This window comes from Neltuma alba, unplaced genomic scaffold (genome assembly GCF_004799145.2).
Source record: "Neltuma alba isolate B1F8T4 unplaced genomic scaffold, ASM479914v2 tig00012763_pilon, whole genome shotgun sequence".
Classification (NCBI taxonomy): domain Eukaryota; kingdom Viridiplantae; phylum Streptophyta; class Magnoliopsida; order Fabales; family Fabaceae; genus Neltuma; species Neltuma alba.
In genome coordinates this window covers 62,533-88,053 of record NW_021637174.1, presented here as the reverse complement: position 1 = coordinate 88,053, position 25,521 = coordinate 62,533, and the positions used below count along the sequence as shown (strand labels likewise).

Genomic DNA, 25,521 nt, shown 5'->3' with positions numbered 1-25,521 from the left:
TGCGACCGCCACCTGCTTCTCCCACAGCTTTGTTGCATCTTCCCCAACATTATATACTGTCCTCCTTTCTATCTACATCCTCCTACCTCCTAAATGCTGCCTCATATTTTCCACACACGTTTTGTCACAAAGATGAGTTCAAATCCTTCTAGAGTTGTCTCAAATCCCACGTCATAGGTATGCTTTATGAAAACTAACTAATCAGCTGCAATTTAGAGCGTGTTTAAGTTTGTGTTAAAAATTATCAGTCATAATTTTAACAAAGCACTGAAATTAGAGTTTTGATTATTTTTCAATTTCAACGTGAAACCAAACATATTTTTAGTTCATATGCTCCTATCAAAATCATGATTCAAGTGTTGAGTCCAAAAAAAAAAAATCATGATTCAAGTGGTTTTTGGCATGAGTTTTAAGATTTTTGGTTTAAAGAAGTGATTTTTTCTCATTTTGAGGATGAAGAAGCAATTTTTTTCTATATTTAGTGCATAATAATATTTTAAACAGGATTATTTTAATAAGAAGATACATATATTTTATAAAAAAATGGTCAGGGAAGAAACCATTTTATGCTCACATAATAAATATATAATATACATGGATATGTCCCATGGAAGCAAGGTTTGATAGGACAATATATTAACCTATTATGAATTAGTTCTCAGTGCATCCAAAGTCTATGCTTATCCACTTAAAATTTGGTTGAAATTTTAAAGGATGGTTGAAATACTGACACATCCACCAAGTTAGCTTGCTGGCACTTGTCCTCGTGTACGCCAGTCTTATACTTCGTACGTTCGCCACTTGTCTTCTTGCCAATTGTACCTTTGGGATAAACTCTGAGCATAGCCTTCGAAATTAATGAACACAAAAGAAGTCAGAAAAAGAGAGCTAGTAAGAGAGACAAGTTGCCCGCAACTTATAAATGCTGGACTTAGGCCAAACCATAGCAGAGGAATGGTCCAAAGAAATGATTTCTAGACCCAGATGGGACTCAACAACCACTTCACAGGGTCTCTCCTCTTGCTGCCAAGTGCCACCAAATCAGAAATGGCTTTGTCCTTTTAAAGTTTAAAACTTTACGTGACAGATTGGTACAGAAGTTTGAAACCCTATTAAGTCTTTGGCGTGGCGGATTGATCAAAGTTTTGTACTTGGTTTACCTGGACAACTCTTATTGGCTCACCAGTACCCAGAGATAACACTTACACATAGTAAAATGATAACGGAGCTTCCAAGCCACTTCTAAGTAAACGAAAAAAAACAAAACTGCTTCTATGTGAGATCCAACTCTTCGCTTGAAAATTATCAGTTAATGATCAAGCCAATGCAAAATTGGTGCTGTAATTGGAAATACAGAGGAGATCTAGCCAAGTTAACGTTAAAAAGAACATCAATCAGATAATCTGTAGATTTCTAAGTATGAAAACTCTCTGTGAATCAACCTATCAGAGTAAGTATCATCTGTACAAGATTTTCTTTCCCGGCTCTGTGAGTTTATGTATCAAGATCCTTGCAGTTCCTGAGAGTGCAGGGACCTTGTGGCTGATGATGATCATGATGCAGAGGCTAGTCCTTGGAGCAAATTGATGACTTCAACCGTGTCATCCAGATAATATTTTGCCATGCTTGGCTTCTGACCCACCGTGCAGGCATAGACATGTGTTATGGCTTGTAGGGTCTGATCAGAGGCGGAACGAACAATGCTCTCAAACATATCTTCATCTGACCTATCATCTCCTATGCACAAAAGAAAATCTGGTGCCTTTCCTTTACTCAGCATCGTTGAGATTAGATTCCCCACTACTATGCCTTTGCTCACGCCCTGAAAAAAAATCCCAGAAACATAAAACACATTGCCACATTGAACTCAACTCAACACATTGGATGTTCTCAAGTTGTTTTCAAACCTAGGCACAAAATTAGGACAAACACTTTAGACTAGTTTAAACTGGCTAACATTTATTAATAACAATTCCATACCTGAGGTTTTACTTCAACGATGTGTTGTCCTCTTTTTACTACTACTGGTTCATTGGCTAGCACGCTTTCGAGGTGATCAAGAAGCTCTTTTTCTTGGCAGGATCCGAAATGAGGATCTGCATCTTGGTGGTGCCAAACCAAAGCACTCTCTTTTATTTCAATGAAAGAACCATCGGTTGCTTCTGTATAATGCGCCATCACAGGTTCTACAGCTTTTTTCCACTCAAAATCCATTCCTAACCCACATGTTTCCCAAGGACTATCACTACTCCACCTGATAGACCATAATAAATAAGTAAATCACAGTACAGAATCATTGAGAAATGAACACACATTAATAGACGGATTGCGTAATGTATGTTCTAGGTACCTGGTGAAGAAGCCATGTTCTGCTGAGAGGCCCAACCTCTCGCATGGAGAAAACCACTTGCTGAGACAATTCTTATCTCTGCCACTTACTATAAACACTACGTTTCTGGGGTCACCACATAAACGATTCAACACAGAAATAACCTCTTCGTTTGGGGTTTTGTCTACCGAAACCTGGGGCATCATAGTACCATCGTAGTCTAAAAGGATCAACCTGCTGTGTGTGTTTCTATACGAAGATAGAATGCCTTCTGCTGAAAGCTTCCTGAACGTAGGATCAAGAGCGACGACTCTAAACCCCAGGCCAAAACCAAAACCCCAACACCTTTTATGATAATGCTCTCTACAAGCCCTCTCTAAATCCTGATCAAAACTCCTGGCCCAGTAGGCTACATCATGCGAGCTTATGTACTTGTAATGCTTTTCGTGACGCAATTGTTTCTCTTCATCTGACATCGTAATCGCCGAATTCATAGCCTCTGCGACGTCTTCGATGTTCCATGGGTTCACTCTGATTGCTCCGCTCAGAGACGGGGAACAACCAATGAATTCAGACACTATGATGACGCTTCGTTTAGGACTCGTGGAATCATTTGCTTCGATTCCCTGTCTACAAACAGTGTACTTATAAGGAACTAAATTCATACCATCTCTCACAGCATTCACAAGGCAGCATTCGGAAATGGCATAGTACGATGCTTTCTCCTGCGTCGAAACAGGGCCGTTAATGAACACGATTGGCTGGTATCCAGGTTCGCCGTATTTGTCATTGATCTCATTCGCGATGGAATTGGTTTCATTCTGAACATCTTGAATGTCTTTCCCACTGCTTCTTGCTGGGTTCAGAATCTGGACTAGAACTACTTTACCCCTTAAATCTTCGTGAAGTTCCAGGAGTTGTCCCATAGCCAGTAACTTCAAGCTTAAACCTTGAACAAATCCATGTCGTCCACTCCCAAAATAACGATCTTCCCCCCATATTGTTTCTTCAATTCTTTGATCCTATCTCCAGTATGAGATAACGACAACAACGATTGGAGCTGACCCATGTGAATCCCTACCGGCAAGATCTTGATCGTCACTGTACGACCGTAATAATCTAGCCCAATGTAACCCCTCTTCGACTCATAATCCAACCCCAGCATTCTACTGCAACAGGACAAGAAATGTCTGGCGTAATCAAACGTGTGGAAACCGACCAAATCGCAATTTAACAAAGCCCGAAGGATATCATCACGAACTGGAATTGTTCTGTAGATTTCAGAAGACGGAAATGGGCTGTGAAGGAAAAATCCGAGTTTGACCCTGTGAAAACGTCTTCTCAATAAGGTAGGCAAGATCATGAGATGATAATCGTGAATCCAAACGTAATCCTCCTCTGGGTTTATGACCTCCGTCACCTTATCGGCGAAAATCTTGTTGGCGTAAACGTAAGCTTTCCACTGCGAGCGTTCGAAACGGGCACCGTGACTCGGCGACATAGGTAACATGTAGTGAAACAGAGGCCAGAGGTAATGCTTGCAGAATCCATGGTAGAACTTGTTCTGAATCTCGAGGGGTAAAAACGCAGGCACGCATCGGAACTTTTCGAGCAATATTTGGGACACTTCTTCCTGTTCCGATGGATCGATGTCGGCTTTCAACGAACCCACATAGATGACTTCGACGTCGGAAGGAAGCCCGTCTTTGAGCTGCAGATAGAGACTATCACTATCCAATTCGAAACTCAACTTTCTGGTTTCGTTGTCACGAAACGATTTTATCGGCAACTGATTGGTGACGATGATTCTGCGTTCTTGCGGAACAGAGGAGACGATATCGTCGGAACCCGCACCCGAATCGGCATCATCCCGGCCTTCGAATCTAGGCACAACTCCGGGGAGCATCACGTCGTTTGGGATCCGGCTCAGAGTTCGGTAATCATCGACGGAGACCAAATTCAATAAGTCCAAGCAAGATCTCGAGAGCATTATCCGAAATGAAAAATGTAATCTTTTTTCGCAAGAAAGGAACTAATTGGGGTTGACGAAGAAAGAGAAAGGATCGGAATTTTCCAGGCTTGGGTAAGGGCGGAAATTATAGGAGCGTATTGCAGAGAAACATGAATCTTTGAGCGAGAGGAATCCAAGATAGTGATACAAATTCCATAACAACGAGCTGTGTCTTTAAAAGAAACCAAATAGTAGTAATTACTACTAGGAAGCGGATAAGAACGAAGAAGAGACCGACCGGGGATTATATATGAGGTACGTGATGAATGAAACGGACGGTCCAGATTGATTCCAGTTACGATCGTTTTTAAAATATAATATAATATAATTATTATAAACCTGAAACTCTCCCCGTTACTCTCCCCGTTTATCCTTCATTTGAAGTTTGTATTTTGTAATATATGTTTTTCGGTTGGCCCCAAAAAACACCGGATATTGTTTACCGGTTATAGCCGGTGGGGGGGGGATTGTACATTTGTATCTAAGAAAATAAAAGGGAAATTTCAAAAGATCACGTGATTTTTACGCTTGGACAGATTTTTCTTCGTAATGATTCAAGATTTTAACGTGATTCCAATTTGAAAATAAAAATTAAATGCCGACCTCGAAGTTTGAACAAATACTGTGTTTTCGGTACATTTACTTTAACCTCTTTTTTGCCCTTTTAAATCAGCCCATAAATCATTAAACAAAACTGAACCCCACCCCTTATTCAACGAAAATAAAGGTCATTAGGTTGAAAAAAAAAAGGAAAGTCATTAGGAATATAAATATGGAAGTAAAATACATGGCATTTAGTTGTAATTATAAAATATCTAAAAACACCTTTGTATACTTCAATTTCTTAAAATATTCAATTAGTATTGTTTGACAAATAATATTATTGGGAAAGGTGATTTTTGAAATCCAAATATTATAAAATTCAGATTTAGATTATTGGTAAGAAAAGGAAGAATTAATACTACTATTTAAGAGGATTCTTATGAATTTTAAGGAAAAGATTTAATTATTAAAAAATTTTAATAACAACATGTTAATGACAATGCTACTAAATTATTGTCAGATTTTTTATTTATTAAAGCCCTTTTTTCTTAGAATCTACTCCTAATACTTTATTATAAATCATAAACTACGGAAAACGGTATACATTTTGTTTATAATAAGAACAAATACGTAATAATTTATTTTTCTTTTAGGGGAGGCAGACACGTGTGGAATGATGCAAGTAGGTAACAGAAGAACAGGAGCACTCGGTCACGAAGGGGATGGGTGTTCACACAGGTGGCGCAGGCTTCCTGCTAAGACCGTTTCTCTGTCTCTCTCTCTCTCTCTCTCTCTCTCACAAAGATTGTCTTCTCATATCTCTCTCACGGTTTTCAGTCCAAAAAAAATTTTATGTGTATATATATATATATCTCTCTCTCTCTCACGGTTTTCAGTCAAAAAAAAATTATGTATATATATTTCTCATATTTGCTGCTGTCCTGCTGAGCTGTGATGAATAATATGGGAGCTGTTGGTAAGGCCGTGAGTTCTAGAAAGTGTCCGCGTGGACCTCTCATAAAGGGTACGTGGCGTGTGGAATTCGTCTCCGCCCCGTGTCACGGACCTCTTTGACTGCTGACCTGGCACCGTTGTACCACCCCTTTTTTGCCACCTCATCCTCCTCACTATTTTTGCCCCCATTGTCTTCTTATAATCTTATTTATCTCCTCACATGTTGCTCCTTTAACAGATGTGCGCTAATGGGATCAACCTTATCTAACCCACATCACTTCATCAAAGCATGTCACTCATGAAATAAAGAAAATAACCTATTAGAAGTTAGTTAGAAAGTTAATTTTAATTTTTAATGAGTTAATATAAATTTGGTCTTTTAAGTTTCTCTTTCTTTTAGTTTTGGTCTTTGAAATTTTAAACTATAGATCACTCAAATTTCTTTTCATTTAAAATAGTAGTTCATATAATTATTTTTATAAAAATTTGAATAATTTAGCTTCTCCAGGAATCAAAACCTATGATTTGAAATTTAAGAAATTAAAATAAAAAGGAGAACAAATTTGATAGATCAAAAATTATAATAACCTATTTTTAATATAAGATCTTAATCAATTATATCTCTCATGTCCATACTTAATATGTTCAAGTTATCTAAGTAACCCGAGAAATATTAGTTATTTTTAGCAATTTTGATTGCACGTAAATACAAAAAAAAAAAGGTTCAGATTTAGTTGATATCAATAATAATAACTCGTACGTAAAGGAGGGGCAGAGGCATACAGGATCCATTCAAACTTCTATGTGAGTGGGAATCGCCTATGGCTTGCTGGTAAAATCGTGTGTTGACATTTTAAAATTATAGTTAATACATAAAATTAAACAAAAAGGTTTTGAACTTGATTTGATACGTACTCTCCTCCTACCCATACTCTCCCCTACATGTGTCAACTTTAAAATACTTTATTGCTAAGGTATCATGATTGGTATTTTTATATTAAGTGGTATGAAATTCTCTAAGTGTATCATGACGAGGTATATATAATACATCTTTCTTATTTTATAATCAACTTTTGGCTATTTTTATATTTAGGTTATTTTGTAGTTTAAAATGAATTAGAACTTATCTTTTGGGGGGGGGGGATCTTTTTTCCCAGACAACTTCCAAATTCTCAAGCAACAAATTGAAAGAGCCGCTAGTGAGGATAATTGGCAACAACCATGACTGATCCCCCCGAGAGAAAATCAAAGCCACAGCCAGTCTAAAGAAAATCCCACAGGACGGGCCATAAGGTTGGAGCTCTAAGGTAAAGGCCCCAAGAATATTCCTTCTCTCGACTCCTTTTTTTTATATTATTAATACCTTAAATTAATAATTGTAAATATACATGATTTTGGTGTATTAATTTTATTATCAAATCAACAAGATATTTTATAACAAAACCAAAAGGTCACCTGTTAACTCGATCATTTAAGCAAAAAATTCCATGCCACCAGCAAATCAAATTAAAATCCAGCAAAGGAAAATTATAAATCCAGTTCACATAAAACCTTTCATCTATATTTTTCATTTAATTTAATATATGGTTGTGTCACACACAATATCCAAACTTGTATATTTTCAGGAGAACATTATATTGCTAATAAATACTAGTTACTCTAAGTCAGAAAATTTGTTTCCAATCGATTTAAGTTGCCCATTTTACCCTCATTAAGAAATATGATTGAAAAATTCTCTTTCATCTCATATCTCTTGCATCTAAAACCCTCTTTACTCCTTGTAACTAAGGTTAAAGATAAGAAACCATAATTAATTATTTTATCAACTCATTTTTTATATCAAAATTTTTTTAACCAACTTGTTAGAGGAGATCGGAGGGAGAATCGTGTGCTTGTGGAACCTTCGTATTTCACGAATATAATAGAGAGACAGGGACTGGGGAGGGCACGTCACGTGAGTGTGTGGGGTTGGATGAATGCCGCGTTGGATAGATAGGGACTCATTCATTGCGGAGGCTCAGGCGTCAGGGGATGGGGCTGGAGGGGGGCCCACTGAAAAGGCTACGTGGCCAGGATGGGCCCCACTTTATCTAAACGGAAAGATGGCGCCGGGTTTTTAAATGCCTCCATGAGTTCCGTATATATACGCGGGGCCCACCTACTGGGATTACACCGATTTTTGTGCCCCTTTTCTTCGCCCCCATCGTTTGTCCCCTACGCTCCTCAAAAAAAATTTTTAAAATAAAAAACTTCCCTTCCCTCAACTTTAATTGATATTTTAGCGATTATTTTCGTTCCATTTTAACCATGGCTTCAATTGGGCTTATTTTTAATTATATTCTTAATAAACACCTAATGTGTAGCTTTTGTATACTGTGCTTTTTTTTTTCTTGGCAGCTGCATTTTCTTCCAAATTATTTCCAGTTCTGATGCATTTATGATATTACTCCCTCTAATTTGTAACAATTAGTTAAAATTTATTGCAAAAAGAAATATTAGTTAAGTTATTAAATTTGTTTCAAATTGATAAAAGTTACTCATTTTACTATTATTAAATAATGTGATTGGAAAATTCTTTTTCATCTCTCTTTTTCTACATTTAAAACTCTCACTCCTTTTTGTAATAAGTGTTAAAAGTAAAGGACTATTATTAATTACTCTGTTAACCTCTTATATTTTGGATCCAATTTTTTTTCTAACCAACTTCTTATTTTTTGGACCGTATGAAGTGTTTTTTTATAACCAACATGATTTTAATGAAAAAAATTAAACTTATAATCTCGTACTTAAAAGTCAAGTAAGGAAGGCATTAGATGTTATTGAATTATTTCTTAAGAAATCCCATTTTTATAATAAGAAAAAATTCCTTACCTTGGGACCCACACTTTAGAAAAGAATGGTAGGAGGATAATTTGGTATATATTCTGCCTATAATCACTGTCATTCTTATTTAATTTAAATTTGATAACCTCGTCTTTTATATTCAATACTATTCAATAATTTAAATTTGAGTCACTAATAAAAAAACAATTCGTATTGATATTTAATTTATCCTTTTTGTTGGAAAAATGTTTTAATATTTTGTTCACATTGATGGCGACAAACAAAAAGTTTTGGATGTGATGTTACGGAGCATGGATTATGCTTCCCCACCGATTTTAGAATTTGAAGCATGCTCTTCGTCACATTTCTGATAAATATTATATAGATTCCGTAAAGATAGAATTTACACATGATCTTTTTTTTTTCCTTGTTGAATTTAACATGCTTTCACACTACTTTACCACAAATTGTATATTCGGTATTTTAAAACATCACGTAATTAAATTAAAGAGTAGGACATACGGAAATTATTATGGCCACTGTGTTTGAAAAGAATTATCTTGAGTGTTGTGTACTTTTTTTGTCTGCCAAAGAATAAATATTTGAGAAAATTAATCCACTACTCCTAGTAGTTTATCTCACTTTTGAATTAAATCTTGTAGTTTATTTTATTTAGATTGGATTTAGATTATTTGGTCTTGTAATTTTAATTTACAGTTTCGATGACACTTTATCTATAAAAATCCATTAGTCTTACAACAGTTTTAAACAAAAGGAAAGAAACTTTACAGAGTCTATGAAAATTCTACAAGTTAAAACCAATAGGTCCTCTAGCCGAGGATGAATGCCCATATGATGAATCAAACTATAAAGACATAATTTTAAGAACATTATTCATAAACATCTGATTTAAGATTGTGGTAAATTATGAGCACCTACAGGTTAAGTTTTTTAGATATTTTTTTAAAAAAAGTTTGTATATTAATTAAAGTTTTATAACCAATTATTTCTGAATTCCAGATAAATCTTTGATTATGATAAGGATCTTTTATTTCGGGGCAACAAAAATATGTAATTGAGTTAAAAATAACGATGATAGTTATTAAAGACGCATGTGATTGAATGAGTCATAGTGATAGAAATTGAAGATAACCTCAGCTTGAATGTTCGTAGAGAAATTAAAAGGGTCCTAATATGGTAGTTAGTGTAATGTATATGTCGTTATTTCGATGCTAATTAACATTATAGCTAATTAATGCGAGATTAATCATCATATCTTCCTTCATGGACCAGCTAAGCATATAGTGATATTATCGGGAGGGAGGATATAAGGATGCATGCGTCTCTGCAAGAATTTCTAACCCATGGACCAATTAACCGTTGCAGTAATTATTACTTAATTATTTTCCCCTTCTTTTCTGGGGCCTGACTTTTCCTCTCGTGATTACCCTTTGTTTTTATTATTGTGGTTTTGAAATTAAAATCCACCTGGCTCATATCTATTGGATAGCCATCAACTGAGATTGTACGCAGGAAAAACAATAGTAATGGCATATAAGTGGAATTGAGGAATTCTTTGGAGTAAAGCGTCACCTCCCAACTCTAATTTAATTTTTGTTACGATAATTAAATTATGGACATTGTTATATTATACATATATTGATTATAAAAAATTGAATTTTATTAAAATTTGCATATTTATTATGGTGGTATGGTACATGTTTTATTATTTTTATTTTTTTGTCAAAATTATACTAATTTTGTTTATTAAATATACATAGATTTGAGGTCACATAGGTCTTTCTTTAATTTTTTTCAATTAATTAATTAAAGCTTTTGTTTATTTTAAAATATATTAATTTCACAAGAAATCTATATGATCCGCTTTTATATTTTTTGTAAAAAAAAATCTATAAATGTTTTAGAGTAAAAAAGTATGTGTGATTGTGATCAATTTTTTTTTTAAAAAATATCTGTATATAACTTTTCGTCAAAAAGTTTGTGTATGATCACTAATTGACAATTGACAGGCTAAAGATGAACATATATATCCCCAACACAAGACGTATCCAAACGGCATTTATTAAATCATCTCTTAGAAGAAAAGAACAAAAATCCAAACAATAAAGTGTTTTGGAGCTTTCTCCTAATTAATATAAAAATCAGATCCGTAGGACAATATTATGCTTTTAATTATTTAAATTGGATTGATCCAGCTGCGCACAAATAATATATAATTGGATAGCCATCAACTTATATTTTACGTTGGAACAACAACAGTGGAATTATTTGGAGTAAAGCATCCTTTCTCTCAATTACATAAAGCGTTATTTCTAGAAATATTACATAAATTTCTTGAATTCTCTAAAAATTAAACACACACACACATCTTTATTTCAAAATTATTTTATTTTTTCGTAAATATTGTTGTAGTTATACACACAACCAAGTTATTTTTAATTCGGCTTAATTACATATGAATCAAAGTTTAAAATAAAAAGAAAATTCGTACACTTTTTTCTTATAAAAAACATAATTTACTCTAACAGTAACATATATGTGGCTGATCGCGAACATCATCCATAAACTGAAGCCAAACGAAAAGAAATTATTTTGAAAATACAGAGAAAAATATGACTATTGTTTTCGAACTCCTCCGGTCCTAAATATAAGTATAAGGGTCTTATATTTAGTACCGGATGAGTAATATATATCTTGAGAAGTTAGAACAATCTAACCTAATTTATATAAATAAATATGAAACTACCATATTCATAGATCATAACCAAACAGATAAGCGTTGATCTTTGTTGTCTCCAAAATGCTAAGCCTCAAAAAAAAAAAAAGGACACACATCCACCAACCAAAATTTCACAAAACCCATCACAAGTGAACAGTTTAATTAAGGAATTAATTAATGTAACCTTGACGTACGACATTATCAATTAAGCCAAACCAAAATTCCAAAAAAGTTGAGTCCTCAAAGTAGGGGCCAGCCTGAGCCAATTATGAAGGTCTCTTTCCAACCTATGCAGAAAATGTTTCGTGGCCATCTAGTGGCGCCAAAAATTAATTAATTTTATATTATCCAAATAGATAATACTGATCAACAGCTCTGGATTATATTTGACTCGTTCTATATAGGAATATTCAAAGCACATATGTATAAGGATTTGGTGGACCAAGCCATGATGTTTCCATGTACCTAATTATTATAGATAATTTATGGTTTTATACCCAAGAATATTACTTCTAAATATTAACTAATCTCAGTTTTTAATTAGCCATGCATTATTTATATAGGTCGTCTATCTTTGTCTTTATGGTCTATGTGTTTCCTTGGACTTGCTCGCATTTTTTTATTATTTAATTTAGTTTGAGAAGGGAAAAAAAAAAGAAGAAGTTGCGAATGCTCTTGGAATTTGGTGGATAAGGCTGCTGACAAAGACTCGTAAAAAATGTCTTGGTCTTTGGTTTTTATGATCAACACGATAATAATAGTAGTTCTTATCTGGAGAGACGGGGCAAATTGAGTTTCAAAAGTACATCATTATTTGACAATTAATAAAGTTTTCATTGTTTGTATTTATCGTTTAGTTCAACTTCCATGGATTAATTAAATATATAATTCGAGATAACTTTCAGTGAAACACATGATCCATTAGTCTCTGTGTTGTACTTTAAGATGGAAAATTTTATCGACTTTGATTAGTTTATAGTTTATTTTCATTTAGTCGGTGCATGCTTGTTGAAATATCATCTATTCTCCTTTTCTCCATAACCTCTCTTTAGGTCCTAAGCAATTTGTTAACCTAACAACCAATGCAAGGATAAATTTCATGGCAATGATGATTTATTAATGATTAAATATAATTGCTGTTCAGCTACCCAAATACTTTCACACTGAGACGCACTTATCTTTTAGGATATATATCCCCTGTCTGTTCATCTTATTATTCTCTAACTATGCGGATTTGAACTTAAAACCTTGTACTTAAGCAGTCAAAATCTTTTGGCCCAAAAAAAAAAAAAAACAGTCAAAATCCCTTTCACTAAAATCAATGCTATTAGTGTGGAGGCCAATGATAATATGTATGAGCTTCCTCTCAATTATATCATTAATATTCAAGAAAATTAATTTTGTCACCAAAAAAATACTACTTCGTGATCTTAATTTTAAGAGTTGGTTTGACATTTAGTTTAGTCCTAAATATAGTGTCCTAATTTATTTTGTCTCTCATATTTATTCATTTTTTTAAAGATAATTTTCTAGTAATAGTTGCACATATTAAATGTTTCATCAAATAATAATTTTAGCCAATACATATGGATATTTTAGAAAAGACAGCATATATTTATTAAAAATAAATAACTTAACTAATCTCATTAATTTATTCAAATTAGTCACTAGCTTTTATATTAAGGATCATAAGTAGTATGTTTTTTTTTTTTTTTAAATTTGGTTGTGAATAGAGTAAGGAAGGAAGCAAAAGTTATCCAAAGGAAAGGAAGAGTAGGAAATGAAAAATATTGCGAAGAATTAAATACGAATAGTTATAATTAATTTGTCCTAAACTGGGACAAACAGAAAATAACTGGTGGACATGGAAGGCGGGTTCCCATAGTTAAAAACTACGGCGACCATTTAAAAATGGAAAAGAAAAGAACAGAAATTTAAAAAAAAAAAAAAAGACAAACTCGGAGATAATTAAGTGCCAAAAGGGAGAGGAGCCCACATGGGATTGGATAAGAGATTTGATATTATTACTTGTGTTTGATCGATCAGATGTTTTAGATAAGAAACTTAAAAAGCAATGAAGAAGATGGGCTTGAAAACCAGCCAAACAAATTAATTGGAGATGCAATTTGGCACGTTTACGAGAAAGCTTCCTTGAAAACGAAATGCTATAAATAAATATATAGCATACCAACATCAACTTTTTAAGATATTATACTGGTATTAATTATTTATTTATATATATATATATATATATATGCGTCTATCTATTTCTATCCTTATCCTGGCTTCGTTTCAATTCAGCAATAATGCCTATTTCCTTGGAAGCTGCTTCTCTTGTTCTTGTGTGTTTGTGTGTGTGTGTGTGTTTTTTTTAACCCACAAATTCAACATACCATCTCTCTTCTCTTCACATTTATCCTTGCTATTATTATAATAATTACATATATATATATATCTTAAATTTTAATGATTCTATGACTTTGATTTGTGGTGGGAGGTTGGCGTGGGGAAAATAGACAGAGTCAAAAGCAAGACATTTGTCGTTAAAAATAATGTTATGCGAACCATTAATTCCTTCTTTTTGTTTAATTAATAGAAAAAACGGCACATTATATTCTATCCGCATCGCCATTATGAATGAAGTATACCCGCGGCCAAAGCCAAGACACAAGAAAAGGGTTGCGATTGAAATATATATATTTATTGGAAGAAACCATAACTCCTATCAACCTTTTACAACCATAAATATGCCTTTTTTTGGGCAAGATCTTAATTCAAAATGCAAGATTTAATCTATACAAAATGAAATCTAAAAGTCGATTCATTTTTATTATTCATTTGAAAAGAAAAATAATAGCATATCTTAAACTTTAATAGCGTATCTTGATTAATAAAGTTTAAGATGAAACCTTTAAATTAATACATATGAAAGGTAAAGAAAAAAATAATAATATTTAAGGACTCAGTTATTAACCCATAATAAGTTTTTTAAAAAAACCATTCTCAAAGATTATAGAGAAATACATTATTAGTGACACGTCCTAAATTTGTTACACATGTGTGAATTATGGTAACTATATGAATATCTGTCGTTTGACTATAAAAGTCATTAACAGACATTTCATTTTATAAAAAGGTATATAAAATTATTGGAAGATATTTGAATAATGGTGTGCAGATAAGCATACCAAAGAAACAAACCATATTCAAACCCCATGTGGGTAGCACGCCAAATAAAAGAAGCAAAGGAGCTCGTAAAAGGGCTTTGTTCATTGATTCAACCAAAAAGAATATTTGGCCAATTCAAAAAGTCAAATGGGGGGACGACACATTGACCAGTGGGAAAGAAACCTCAATTTCATACGAAAATGCAAAGGAAAGTGTCTGCCAAGGCAGGTAGGTTGGTGTGTTGAATTGAAGCATTCAAAGTTTCGACCATCAAATGAACCCCCCCCCCCCAAAAAATAATTAATTAATGAATTAATAAAAAGTCAGATTCCGTATCAAGGTCCTAATTGGGAGGAGTTCAAATTGCAGTTGAAGTCCTGAAATTGGGGATGCTTCACACTCAAAAGTGGGCCTTTCCCTAATTCTCATCCTCTTTTGTTTGTGGGATGATATGTCTCCATTGTTCCCTTTTTAGGTGAGTTCCAAATAAACTCCCATTAAATTCATCACCACTTATTCTCACTTTCATTTTCACTCCATGCCCTCCATGTAATTTTAAACCTTTATATTCTTCATGACTTATGGAATAGTATGATTCTTATATTCTAATGACATTTTTGAGCAATGTTAATTCATACTCACATAAAATCTTCTTTGCTAAAGCACCTCCACGTGATTTTCGTACTCGTTGCTATGATGATTTAATTAAATTGAGTAAATTAAGAAAATTAAATAATTTAATTAATTACAACAAATGTGACTCAATCTTTTCAAAATCGGTTATTTCTATATACCACTAGGTTATGTATCAGTATATAAAATAGGTAAATTAATTTGAAAAAAAATTATACATATTAGAGAAGAAAAAAAACAAATTGATTTATTGTATTTAGGACTAAATGCATCCTCATAACTAGCTCTTATGTTAAAAATGGAGATATTACACTTATCGCTAATTCAACTCAGATGTAAATTATAGTTTATAGTAATTTTTTCCAAGTGGTTTTTGCTGCCTGACTCAATTTCACTCCATGTTTTTTATAGTAGTTTATTGTTGAGGGGAAGATAATATGGCCCAAAATCCAAATGGCAGGAAGGATAAGCTTAAAGTTAACCAGGGTCCTAGCCATAATGATGCTAATTAATGTGTGGCGCAGAAGTTGTGCCGGTAAGAGACTTATTTTTTTCCAATTTCCCACAATTAACGCACAAAACATGTATAATTAAAAGTGATTACAAGTACGTTGGCAAAGGAAGGAAAAAAAACATTTCAATCTATGACCCCAGAACCCACATATATATGTTTTTCTTTTCCACATTTGCCATTTACCTTTTAAATTTCGATTTTCAAAAATATATTTTGCGTATAATGTAGGGAAAATTAGAGGAGAATAGATTCTACGTTTGTGAAACTCTTCTTCGGTAAAATCCTTTCTTATTTTTTGGGGCCAAAAGGCTTCTTTGGTAAAATCTGAACCCTTTACCTTTCACATCCAACGTTTTTCCTTGTTTTTTCCCATAACAACACCCAAAGTTAGATGTTTTTGACAAAAATAATTATGTCAGTGCACAGACGTGATTTTATAGCCTTAATTGTTCCCTCCGAATTAGTGTTAAATGTATTTAAGGCTTATTTAATAATGCAACAGAAAAAGATTTCAGGAAGAAAAAAAAGTACACATCAAAATAATATTGGTATTCTTAATTTTAAAAAAGGATGAAAATTTTCCAAAAATAATAATATAATGTATATAGAGGAATAGAAAATATTAGTTTTAAAAAAAAGAAAAACTTCCAAAAATCCTTATCAATCTGTTTTTGAATTTAGGGGAATAGAAAATATTAGTTTGAGATTGAAACCAAAATTAAACTCCCGTCCTCCCACTTAGAGGGAGATTTCAAACCAGTACGCCATGCCACCAAAAACCAAAGGCCATGGGCCATTAGGCGTCTCAATCAATTATTATTTAGAAACCGAACATGGTCCAGTTGATTTACATACTCAAATGAATAAATTACTGGCAATCTCTTTTATGTTTTGGACAAACATTGGGCTGAGGCCCATTTTTAGTCGATGCGGGCCATTCTTTCACCTCTGGCCCTTGAACGCCAACAAAGACCTTTCTGTTCTGTGGACAATTTCATCCAGCTCCAAATCACTAGGCCGAAAAAATATCTAAACCCAGTACTCGTAAAAAAAAAGAAAAAAATAAAAATGGAACTCATAATATATAATATCTATTTTAAGATAGAATAGTAAATGGATTGAAATAAAGAAATAATTTACAGATAAAAGCATTCTTTTTATACTCTTTCATAAAATCTAATTAAAAAAAATAAAGTATTGCTGAGTAGTACTCCTCCGGTCCTAGTTATAAGACCCAATTGACTTATTTGAGGAGATTAAGGAAGTAAGTTAAGTTGGTTATTTATAATAAATAAGTGTTGTCATTCCTAAAATATCCTTGCTAATTAAGTATATTGGCTAAAACTATCATTATTAGAAGGATTATCTTGGAAAAAAAATGCATAAATATAAGAGATAAAATGAATTGGGGTCTTATAATTAGGACCAAATAAAAAGCCAAATGGAGTCTTATAATAAGGATCGGAGGAGTAATAAAACAAATATTAATAAATACCGCACATCTTAATTCTGGTGCGATGCGGTAAGATTTTCATGCGACGAAAGGTCCTAAAGCATGTCATCACCAAACCAAAGGGGGGAAAAGCTGCCTATTTATTTTACTTGGTTTGGAAGGAAGGTGCTAACCTTTTTTTTGACCGGAGAAGGAAGGTGATAACTTGAAACAAAGCAACCATTTTTTTCTACATATAATAATTCCTAAGCAGAAGCCAAGTCTCGTCTCAAAACAGTCAAATACCAAACTAGACTTTTCATTTGAAATGTCTATTATGTTTTAATTCTAATTTTGTTTCTTAGGTTTGTATGAAGTAGCATAAGCAAAGTAGACGCATTTGTTCAGTCCCAAAAAAAAAAGAAGAAAAAAGTAGACGCATCTGACGCCAACGAATCTGCCTTGAGGATAAATGCCCATCAAGATTTAAGCATAAAGCGATGCTTCCGCTCCCTGTGCCAACCCACAATTGTTACTCATTTTTTATTTTTTTTGTTAATGAATTAGTGTTAACATTATATGAATACGGACTTATCAAATTAATTATGTCTGTACATATATATAGTAAAATTATAGAAACTATGATATCTCCTATCTTTTACAGTGTACTTCGCTCTATCCAATATAAACATTTTACACACGTTTTTAACTCTCCACTTTTGTCTTCAATTTTTCCCCGTTGGAACAGCTTGTTTAAAGTTTATACTCTCCCACTCCTAAATATAAAACTCTTGTAAAGGTCTTATATTTAGAACTAAACGAGTAATAAATTTTATTTCCAACTTTTTTTTGCCGTCATTTCCAAGTTTTTATTTTTTTTTATTTATATCCAACCGTGGTACTTACCAAAATATTCATTTTGTCAAATTATTCAATAAAAATTATTAGAGTTAAGTTAACAAGGAATGACAAAGAACTTCTTCAAAACAGTTAATTCAATGGTGTTTAAATTAAAAAAAAAAAAAAGACAAGATTTGGAAAAAAAAATCAAAAGACCTATGAATAAAAAATTCGAAGAGCTGTATTAAAGGACATTGATGAATAACTGTCATCTTAGCGCCAGGTAAAACTCGTTTTATGTACTATGGTTAATAATTAATTTTAATACATAAGCTCTAAAACCAAGTTCCATCAGCTTCAAAACTATTACTCCTCCGGTTCTTATTATAAGACCCAATTTGATTTTTTATTTGGTCTTAATTATAAGACCCCAATCCATTTTGTCTCTTATATTTATGCATTTTTTCCAAGATAATCCTTCCAATAATGATAGTTTTAGCCAATATACTTAATTAGCAAGGATATTTTAAGAATGACAACACTTATTTATTATAAATAATCAACTTAACTTACTTCCTTAATCTTCTTAAATAAGTCAATTGGGTCTTATAATTAGGACCGGAGGAGTAATTCTTTGGCTTCTTTTTAGGCAAGATATAAAGATGAAATAAAAGAACTCAGTTCCAAAAAGACATGCAATAAATTGAAGCTTGTGAGAAGATTATAAAAATGGAACACAGCTCATCCAAATGTACACAATTAGCTATACTTATTTGGTTGGATGATACAAAGATGAAGATGCATCTAAAATCTGATCCAATAAAGAAGAAAACAGGAAAAGAATTGGAGAAAACAATAATTACAGCATCGAAATACCCGTTTCTTCGTCTTCTTCGTGTTCAAGTTCTTTGACCCCATGCCGTCTTCTGCACTCACAGTAAAACACTGTGGTCACCACGTAGCTCCACACCACCGCCACCCCATATGCACATATTATTCCCATTTTGCCCTTAGTGCTCGTCGGCGATAGAAACCCCGACGACGTAATCGGACCCTCCATCAACACCTCCATCTTTCCTCGGATCAGGCCCGACACCAACACAAGCAGACCCGATAACACCCATCCGCAGAACTTTCTCCCCTCCATCAAACCCGACCCGACCTTAATCGCCTCCCAACCGAACCTCTCCTCCGAGATCGAAACCACGAGACCTAAACTCAGCACCGCAATAAGGTATACCTCTACACCCGACCCGAGTGTCAGAGTTATCAATCTCAGCTCCGGCGTCGGCGCCAGCAATGCGAATATCCGCTGAAGCGGAGCGAGCGCGAGCAGTATTGCGTAGATAAAGATCGCGGTGATTGTCGGACGCTTCCAATTCTGTTTGAAAGCCGTGGCGGCCGATTGCAGAGTTGGAACTTTACCATTATAAGATAGGGCGGTGGCGTGCACGGCGGCTACGGCTGCAAAAAGAGAGAGGACGAAACAAGGGATGGAGAAGAGGGCTTTGATTCGGAGGAGGTAGATGGCGTCTTCGCGGGACTCCTGCCACACGTGCCGGGCTTCGAATCGGGTCGGGGCAACGAGTGCGACAGCTTCGAGGTGGTAGATTTCGGCGCGAAGAGGGTAGGTGGAGATGAAGAGGAAGAATGTGAGGAAGGAGAGAGGGACGGAGACAAAGAAGAAGATTGAGAAGAAGAAGCGTTTGTTTCTGAGGAAAATCTTCAGAGAATCGATGAGGATCTTGAAAGGGGAAATAGAACACCAGAACACATCGCGGACTTTGGCTCCTCCACACATTTTCTCGCTCTTCCTCTTTCTCTCTCCCCCTCTCCACCGTCACACACTGTTTCTATTTTAAGGGCATGCGAATTAATTTTTCCTGTGCTTCATTAATATTGGAACCAGTATTAAATTCTCTAACGAAGACCCCCTGAGGGCTTCTTCCTTGTTTGATTGCTGCTGCATGTACCCTTCTCCTGAAATTTAATAAATTTTTAATTTTATATAGTAAAACCTACACAATAATAAATTAAAAGCAAAATTATATATGTATATAAAAATAATAATAATATGACTTATACGACATATGGTAACACTTTTCTCTGAGCCTTGTAAATTTGGCGGCTCTTGCGATGCTTGTAGAAGCCAATCAGATGACGGCTAAGCAATAACAAAGCCCCTAGGAATTGGCGTCTGTTTCTGGTTTGGCAAACAGTTGGGACACGAATGGGAGCTTCAGCCGTTGGTAATATTTTGTGGAATTAAATTAATATTAACAGGTCTCCCTAATTCCGTTCAGAATTTGTCATGATAATCCCTTTGACAAATTGTGGATTTAGGGTGGAAAATACGTACTACTACATTGCATCCTCCCCTTTGGTTAGTCCGAGTGCTTTGATTAATATTGGTTCATTAAAGCTGGGTTTGACTTGGGAAATTACAATCTCTAATTCCTTAACATAACAACTAGATAATTAATTTATAACTATTAAAAATATTAATTAAAATAGGTATTTGTAATAAATGAAACATATCTAACAATGTTGTCTTCTTCTAAAATATTATTATCAATCATGTGTATTGAAGTCCATCCCTTATAAAAACTTTTTAATATGTGCAATTACTATAGAGATTACTTGAGGACAAAACAAATAAATATTGAAAACAAAATAAATTATCATCTTATATTTAAAATTAGATTAAATTTTTAACTAGTTTTTAGATTAAAAATGTGTTTGATAGCGCAAGAAAGAAGGCATTGACAATTCAACAGTAGAGGAGGCCGGGCGTGTGAATTCCATTGAAGTGAGTATGTCACCGGGGGCCGCCATGAACAAGTGGGCTTTAAGATTTGAACAAAATAAATATGGAAGAGGAGCTTGCTGCTTACAAGAAGAGTTCAAACCTTAGCTGCTGTAGGTTCTCTAAGTCATAAACGATCAAACTAATTTTGGAGGAAAAGCGCTCTGATTATGTATGGGATCATATAAAATTCCTTATTGCTTACTTATTTGTTTTAATAAGAAAGTGAAAAATTTCTAAGTTCAAACTTGATTATATACAATAAGATATATACAATAACGACAAGCAAACTGAACTTGTTATTTTTAAGTCAACATTTATTATTTCTCATGTTAAACTTATTATTGGAAACTAAAAGTAATTTTACTTTTTGGTTAAATTATAAAATGTATTTTTAAACAATTAAAAAGTATTTTTAATCTATAATGAGTTATGCTATTTACAAGCTTAAAATAGAAAATTATAAGTCTGTAATAGGAAATTACAAGACTACAAAAAGAAATAACAAGTTTGAAATAGGAAACTGCAAGTTTAAAATAAGAAATTACAAGTCTGAAATAGAAAATAACAAGTTGAAAATAGAAAAATATAACACTACAATAGGAAATAACCAGTAGAAACAACAAGTCTAAAATAGAAAATTGTAATTTTAAAATGAGAAATGACAAGTCTACAATAGAAAATAACAAGCTTAAAATAGAAAATTACTAATCCGTAATAAAAAAATAACAAGTTTGAAATAGGAAATTATAAAACTACAATAAGAAATAAGCCTGAACTAGAAAATTACAAGTAAGTAATAGGAAATAATAAATTTAAAATTGAAAATTATAAGTCCCTAATAGGAAATAACAAATCTAAAAAAATTATAAAATTGTAATAAAAAATAATAAGTCTAAAACAGAAAATTACAAGTTTAAAATAAAAAATTACAAATTTGTAATATGAAATAACAAGTTTAAAATATGAAGCAATTCTCTCAAGCAAGTCTACACAATACACAACTACACTTATCACCAAGAAGCTCACAAACTCGTGAGACTTGACTTGCTGATTTTCATACACATGTGGTGGAGTATTATGCTTGAGCTTTAACAAAATTTGGCGCATTCTTTATGGCTGGCACTTCATGAGTAATAAGTTCACCAATTGCCTTCCGGTAATTTTCCTTAATTTCTCCCGGTTTGCCAAAAATAAATGTCAAATTCAGCAACGAATAATACTCCTCCGGTCCTAATTATAAGACCCAATTGACTTATTTGAGGAGATTAAGGAAGTAAGTTAAGTTGGTTATTTATAATAAATAAGTGTTGTCATTCATAAAATATCCTTGCTAATTAAGTATATTGGCTAAAACTATCATTATTAGAAGGATTATCTTGGAAAAAAATACATAATATAAGAGATAAATGGATTGGGGTCTTATAATTAGGACCAAATAAAAAGTCAAATTGGATCTTATAATAAGGACCGGAGGAGTATATATTTAAGACACATTGTCTTCGAATTGAGAAGCTCATTTAGGTATATCAACGTTGCATCAAAATCATCATCTTTTAGATCTTGCAAATATTGGCATCACCGCATAGCCATAGCCAGTGATGCCCTGCTAATCATGACCTAGTTCCTTGTTAATACAATACACTCTGAACATTTTTTGCTTGAAATCATCATCGTCGCTATCAACAGTAAATAAAGTGTTGAAACCCTCAAAAAAAATATGTTGGCTTGCTTTAATAGAGAAGAGAACGTTAGAACAAAAAGAAGAAGGAAAGAGAAAGAGACAAGGTGATGAAAGAAAGAGAGGGGAAAAAACATTTTAATCTCCTAACCATCATTTTATAATTACAATTTGAAAACCGGTCTTTTCAAATAATTTAATTTATTCAGGTGTTCATTTTGTCATTTTACTAATTCAAAGATTTTTTTTTTTGCCATTTTTCCATCCAAATTGAAACTCTTCCTACGCGATTTTTATATTCAGTACAACCGAGTTAAATTTAAATATTGCCAACCTAAAAACATCTTTGTGCAAACATGACGAGTCCTCACATTTTTTTTTTTTGACCAGAGTCCTCACATGTTATTTCATGATGATAATTCGTTTCCACATGGCATGAGCGCCACCTAAAGGCTTTAAGGCAGTAACATATCTTTGACCAAACTAGGAAATGTTGTTAGTGCAATTATAAGTTTCGCCATCATAAAACGGATTTTGCCCATATCTGAACAAGTACACGGCTGTGGCAAATCAAAAGGGAAATAGAACCAAATGACAAAAATAGTTTTTTTTGGGGGGCCCGGGGGGGGGGGGAGAAGAGACAAGAAATTGCTAGGAAACTATCCCATCCTCCAAAACTCCTTTATTCCTCAAAGTCGTCTATACATTGTCATAGTTAAGACGCATGGCTCACACCCTGCTAAAAATTAATCACATGACAATTTATCACAAATATACCCAAAAAAGGGGTGGCGCAATGCTTCTTGTATAACGTTTATCACAACTTTACAAAAGAAGAAATAATGTTTTCCCTTGATTGTTGACAAAATATAATGATACCATGTGATTCATGTAACTCTACCAACAGGAATTCTATTGAGTGAATAATACAAGCAATTGGAGGGCATAATTTATTAAAGATGGGATCCAGCTATTAAAATTTAGATAAAAACTTGGACTTGCCTCAAGCAACCCAGTAAACTCATCAAAAATATCTATGATCCTACTTCACTCTAGCCGCCCATTGTAACCATGGAGAAACACAAGAATATATCTTCAACAAGCCTGACCAAAGCAACTATAAAATGAAGCAACCAACTTATTGCATAAATTACATAAAGCAAGTCATTTGAACAATACAAGGTATCTCATATTAACCACGTCCAGGAAGCAAATGACGTATCATCCATCAACAAGTGAAGGCAAAATTAAATACCAGAGGCTGATATGACGATATCGTAATGACGATTACCATTACAAAAACCTAGCCGTAAGACCTCAAACAAAAAGGATGACAAGTTTAAAGAATTTCCAGTGAGAACAGCATAAAAATTCTCTCAAGAAGCAAACTTCTACCGTAAAAAGACAAGCAAGAAGGAAGAGTCAGAAATTCTATCAATACACATTCTTTTAGACTTAATTTAACCAAATTCTCTAACCAGTTTCCCTAGATGATTGAGTAGGCAGACTATATATTGGATCATGAACGGATGAACTAAAGAGTACTCCTAAAAGCTTGACCATTTGTCTTGCAAGTTATAATCAGTAATTATTGCCAACAGGGATTAGCTCAAGTAGGTGAATAAGATTACGCCTCTCCTCTTCAGCTCAGGTCGTTTATCATAAAAGCACTTTGGGAAGTAAATTCTCAATACACCATGTGGGAGAGAATACTTTTAAGTCCGGTTTGGTATTAAACATTAAAAATGAGAGATAGAAATTGCGATTGCAATTGAGAAAAATCATTAAAATAATATTTAGCATGATTAATTGCTTGTTACATGAGACTAGGCAAACCCATAGAAGTGGAATTAGAAAATACCACTTTCTATCATGATATACTCTAATCCCAGGTTCATAGGTTTGGCTACTTTTATATAACAAGCGATCTATTATACTAAATATTCTTTTAATAGATTTTTTTCTCAATTCCAATCCCAATCCCAACTCTATCCGTAATTTTCAATGCCCCCTACCAAAAAAGACCTTAAAGTGCTGCTGGATGCTGATGCAAGAGAAAAGGTGTGATTGGATGGACCTGGGGAAGGAATAGAATAAAATGAAATGGCTAGAGTGGGTTCAGCCACTGTAAGGAGTTTTTTGAAGGATGCAGTGGTAATGGAATGTCAAAAGGATGGCCTCCAAGACCGCTCCCTCTTATCTAAAAACCCAATTTATGTGTCTGGGGGATGAAAGATCAAATGTGATAGACATACAATTATATCCTCATTGCTAGGATCACATAACAGCTACTAAGGAAATTTTGGGAAAATAACGTGCAAGTCATTCCATTCCATTAATGAGTCCTTTCGTTGCCATATTATAATCCCAAAACAATGGAATGGCGAGTGAATTACCATTCCACTCGTTGTCATCCCATTTCAATTCCATTATTTGCCATTTCATTCCCTTCCCTCATATCCTCCAAAACATAGCCCTAATATTGGAGAAGGGAAGAATTCAAGCCGGACAAGATCCAAAAATACTTCTGATAGCTGAACCGGGGAAAAACAACTGCAATTGTCAGATAATCAGAGTTTAAAATCAAAAGCAATCAGCAAGATACTTCATTGGTGAACAGATGAGTCCTCAGTCAGATCAGAGGAGTTCATCACAGAAGAAACCTAAACTGAGGGTTGGGCCTTCCAACCAACCTCGGGGGAGTTACGCCAACATCTATAATCTACACTTCTGAGGCGAACTGCATAAGGCTTTTTGCGAGTAAAAGTGAGAGAGTTGACAGCCATGGAACCAGGTGACTTCGCAGAAAAGTGTCATAATTCAATTTTTTTTCTTTTGGGGATTGTTTTGAATTGGGGGGTGTCAGTTAAAGGCATCCTCTATTAGGCATCAAGCAAATACATACTAAATTACCATCAAAGGAATCATAAATTGCACAAGTGAGATTTCCACTACATAGCTGAAAGATAGTAGAGATGAGATTAGCCAATAAAGGAGGAAAAGGGAGCAACTTTAAGCAAAGGTACAACAAAAGAGGGGAAAGAGTG

At 33.8% G+C, this 25,521-nt stretch overlaps 2 protein-coding genes across 2 annotated transcripts; both read right to left on the bottom strand.

Annotated features, from left to right (window-relative positions):
* Positions 1-1,254: 1,254 nt before the first annotated feature.
* Positions 1,255-4,529, bottom strand: LOC114730703 (probable alpha,alpha-trehalose-phosphate synthase [UDP-forming] 11). Its single transcript, XM_028917813.1, is given in 4 exon segments — positions 1,255-1,822; positions 1,981-2,254; positions 2,351-3,281; positions 3,284-4,529. Coding segments are annotated over 4 exon segments (2,511 nt in total). The 5' UTR covers positions 4,320-4,529; the 3' UTR covers positions 1,255-1,552.
* A 14,139-nt stretch (positions 4,530-18,668) lies between these two features.
* On the bottom strand, positions 18,669-19,844 carry LOC114730799 (uncharacterized). Its single transcript, XM_028917914.1, has one exon. The coding sequence runs from the start codon at positions 19,786-19,788 to the stop codon at positions 18,847-18,849; it is 942 nt and encodes a 313-aa protein (XP_028773747.1). The 5' UTR covers positions 19,789-19,844; the 3' UTR covers positions 18,669-18,846.
* Between the last annotated feature and the right edge of the window lie 5,677 nt (positions 19,845-25,521).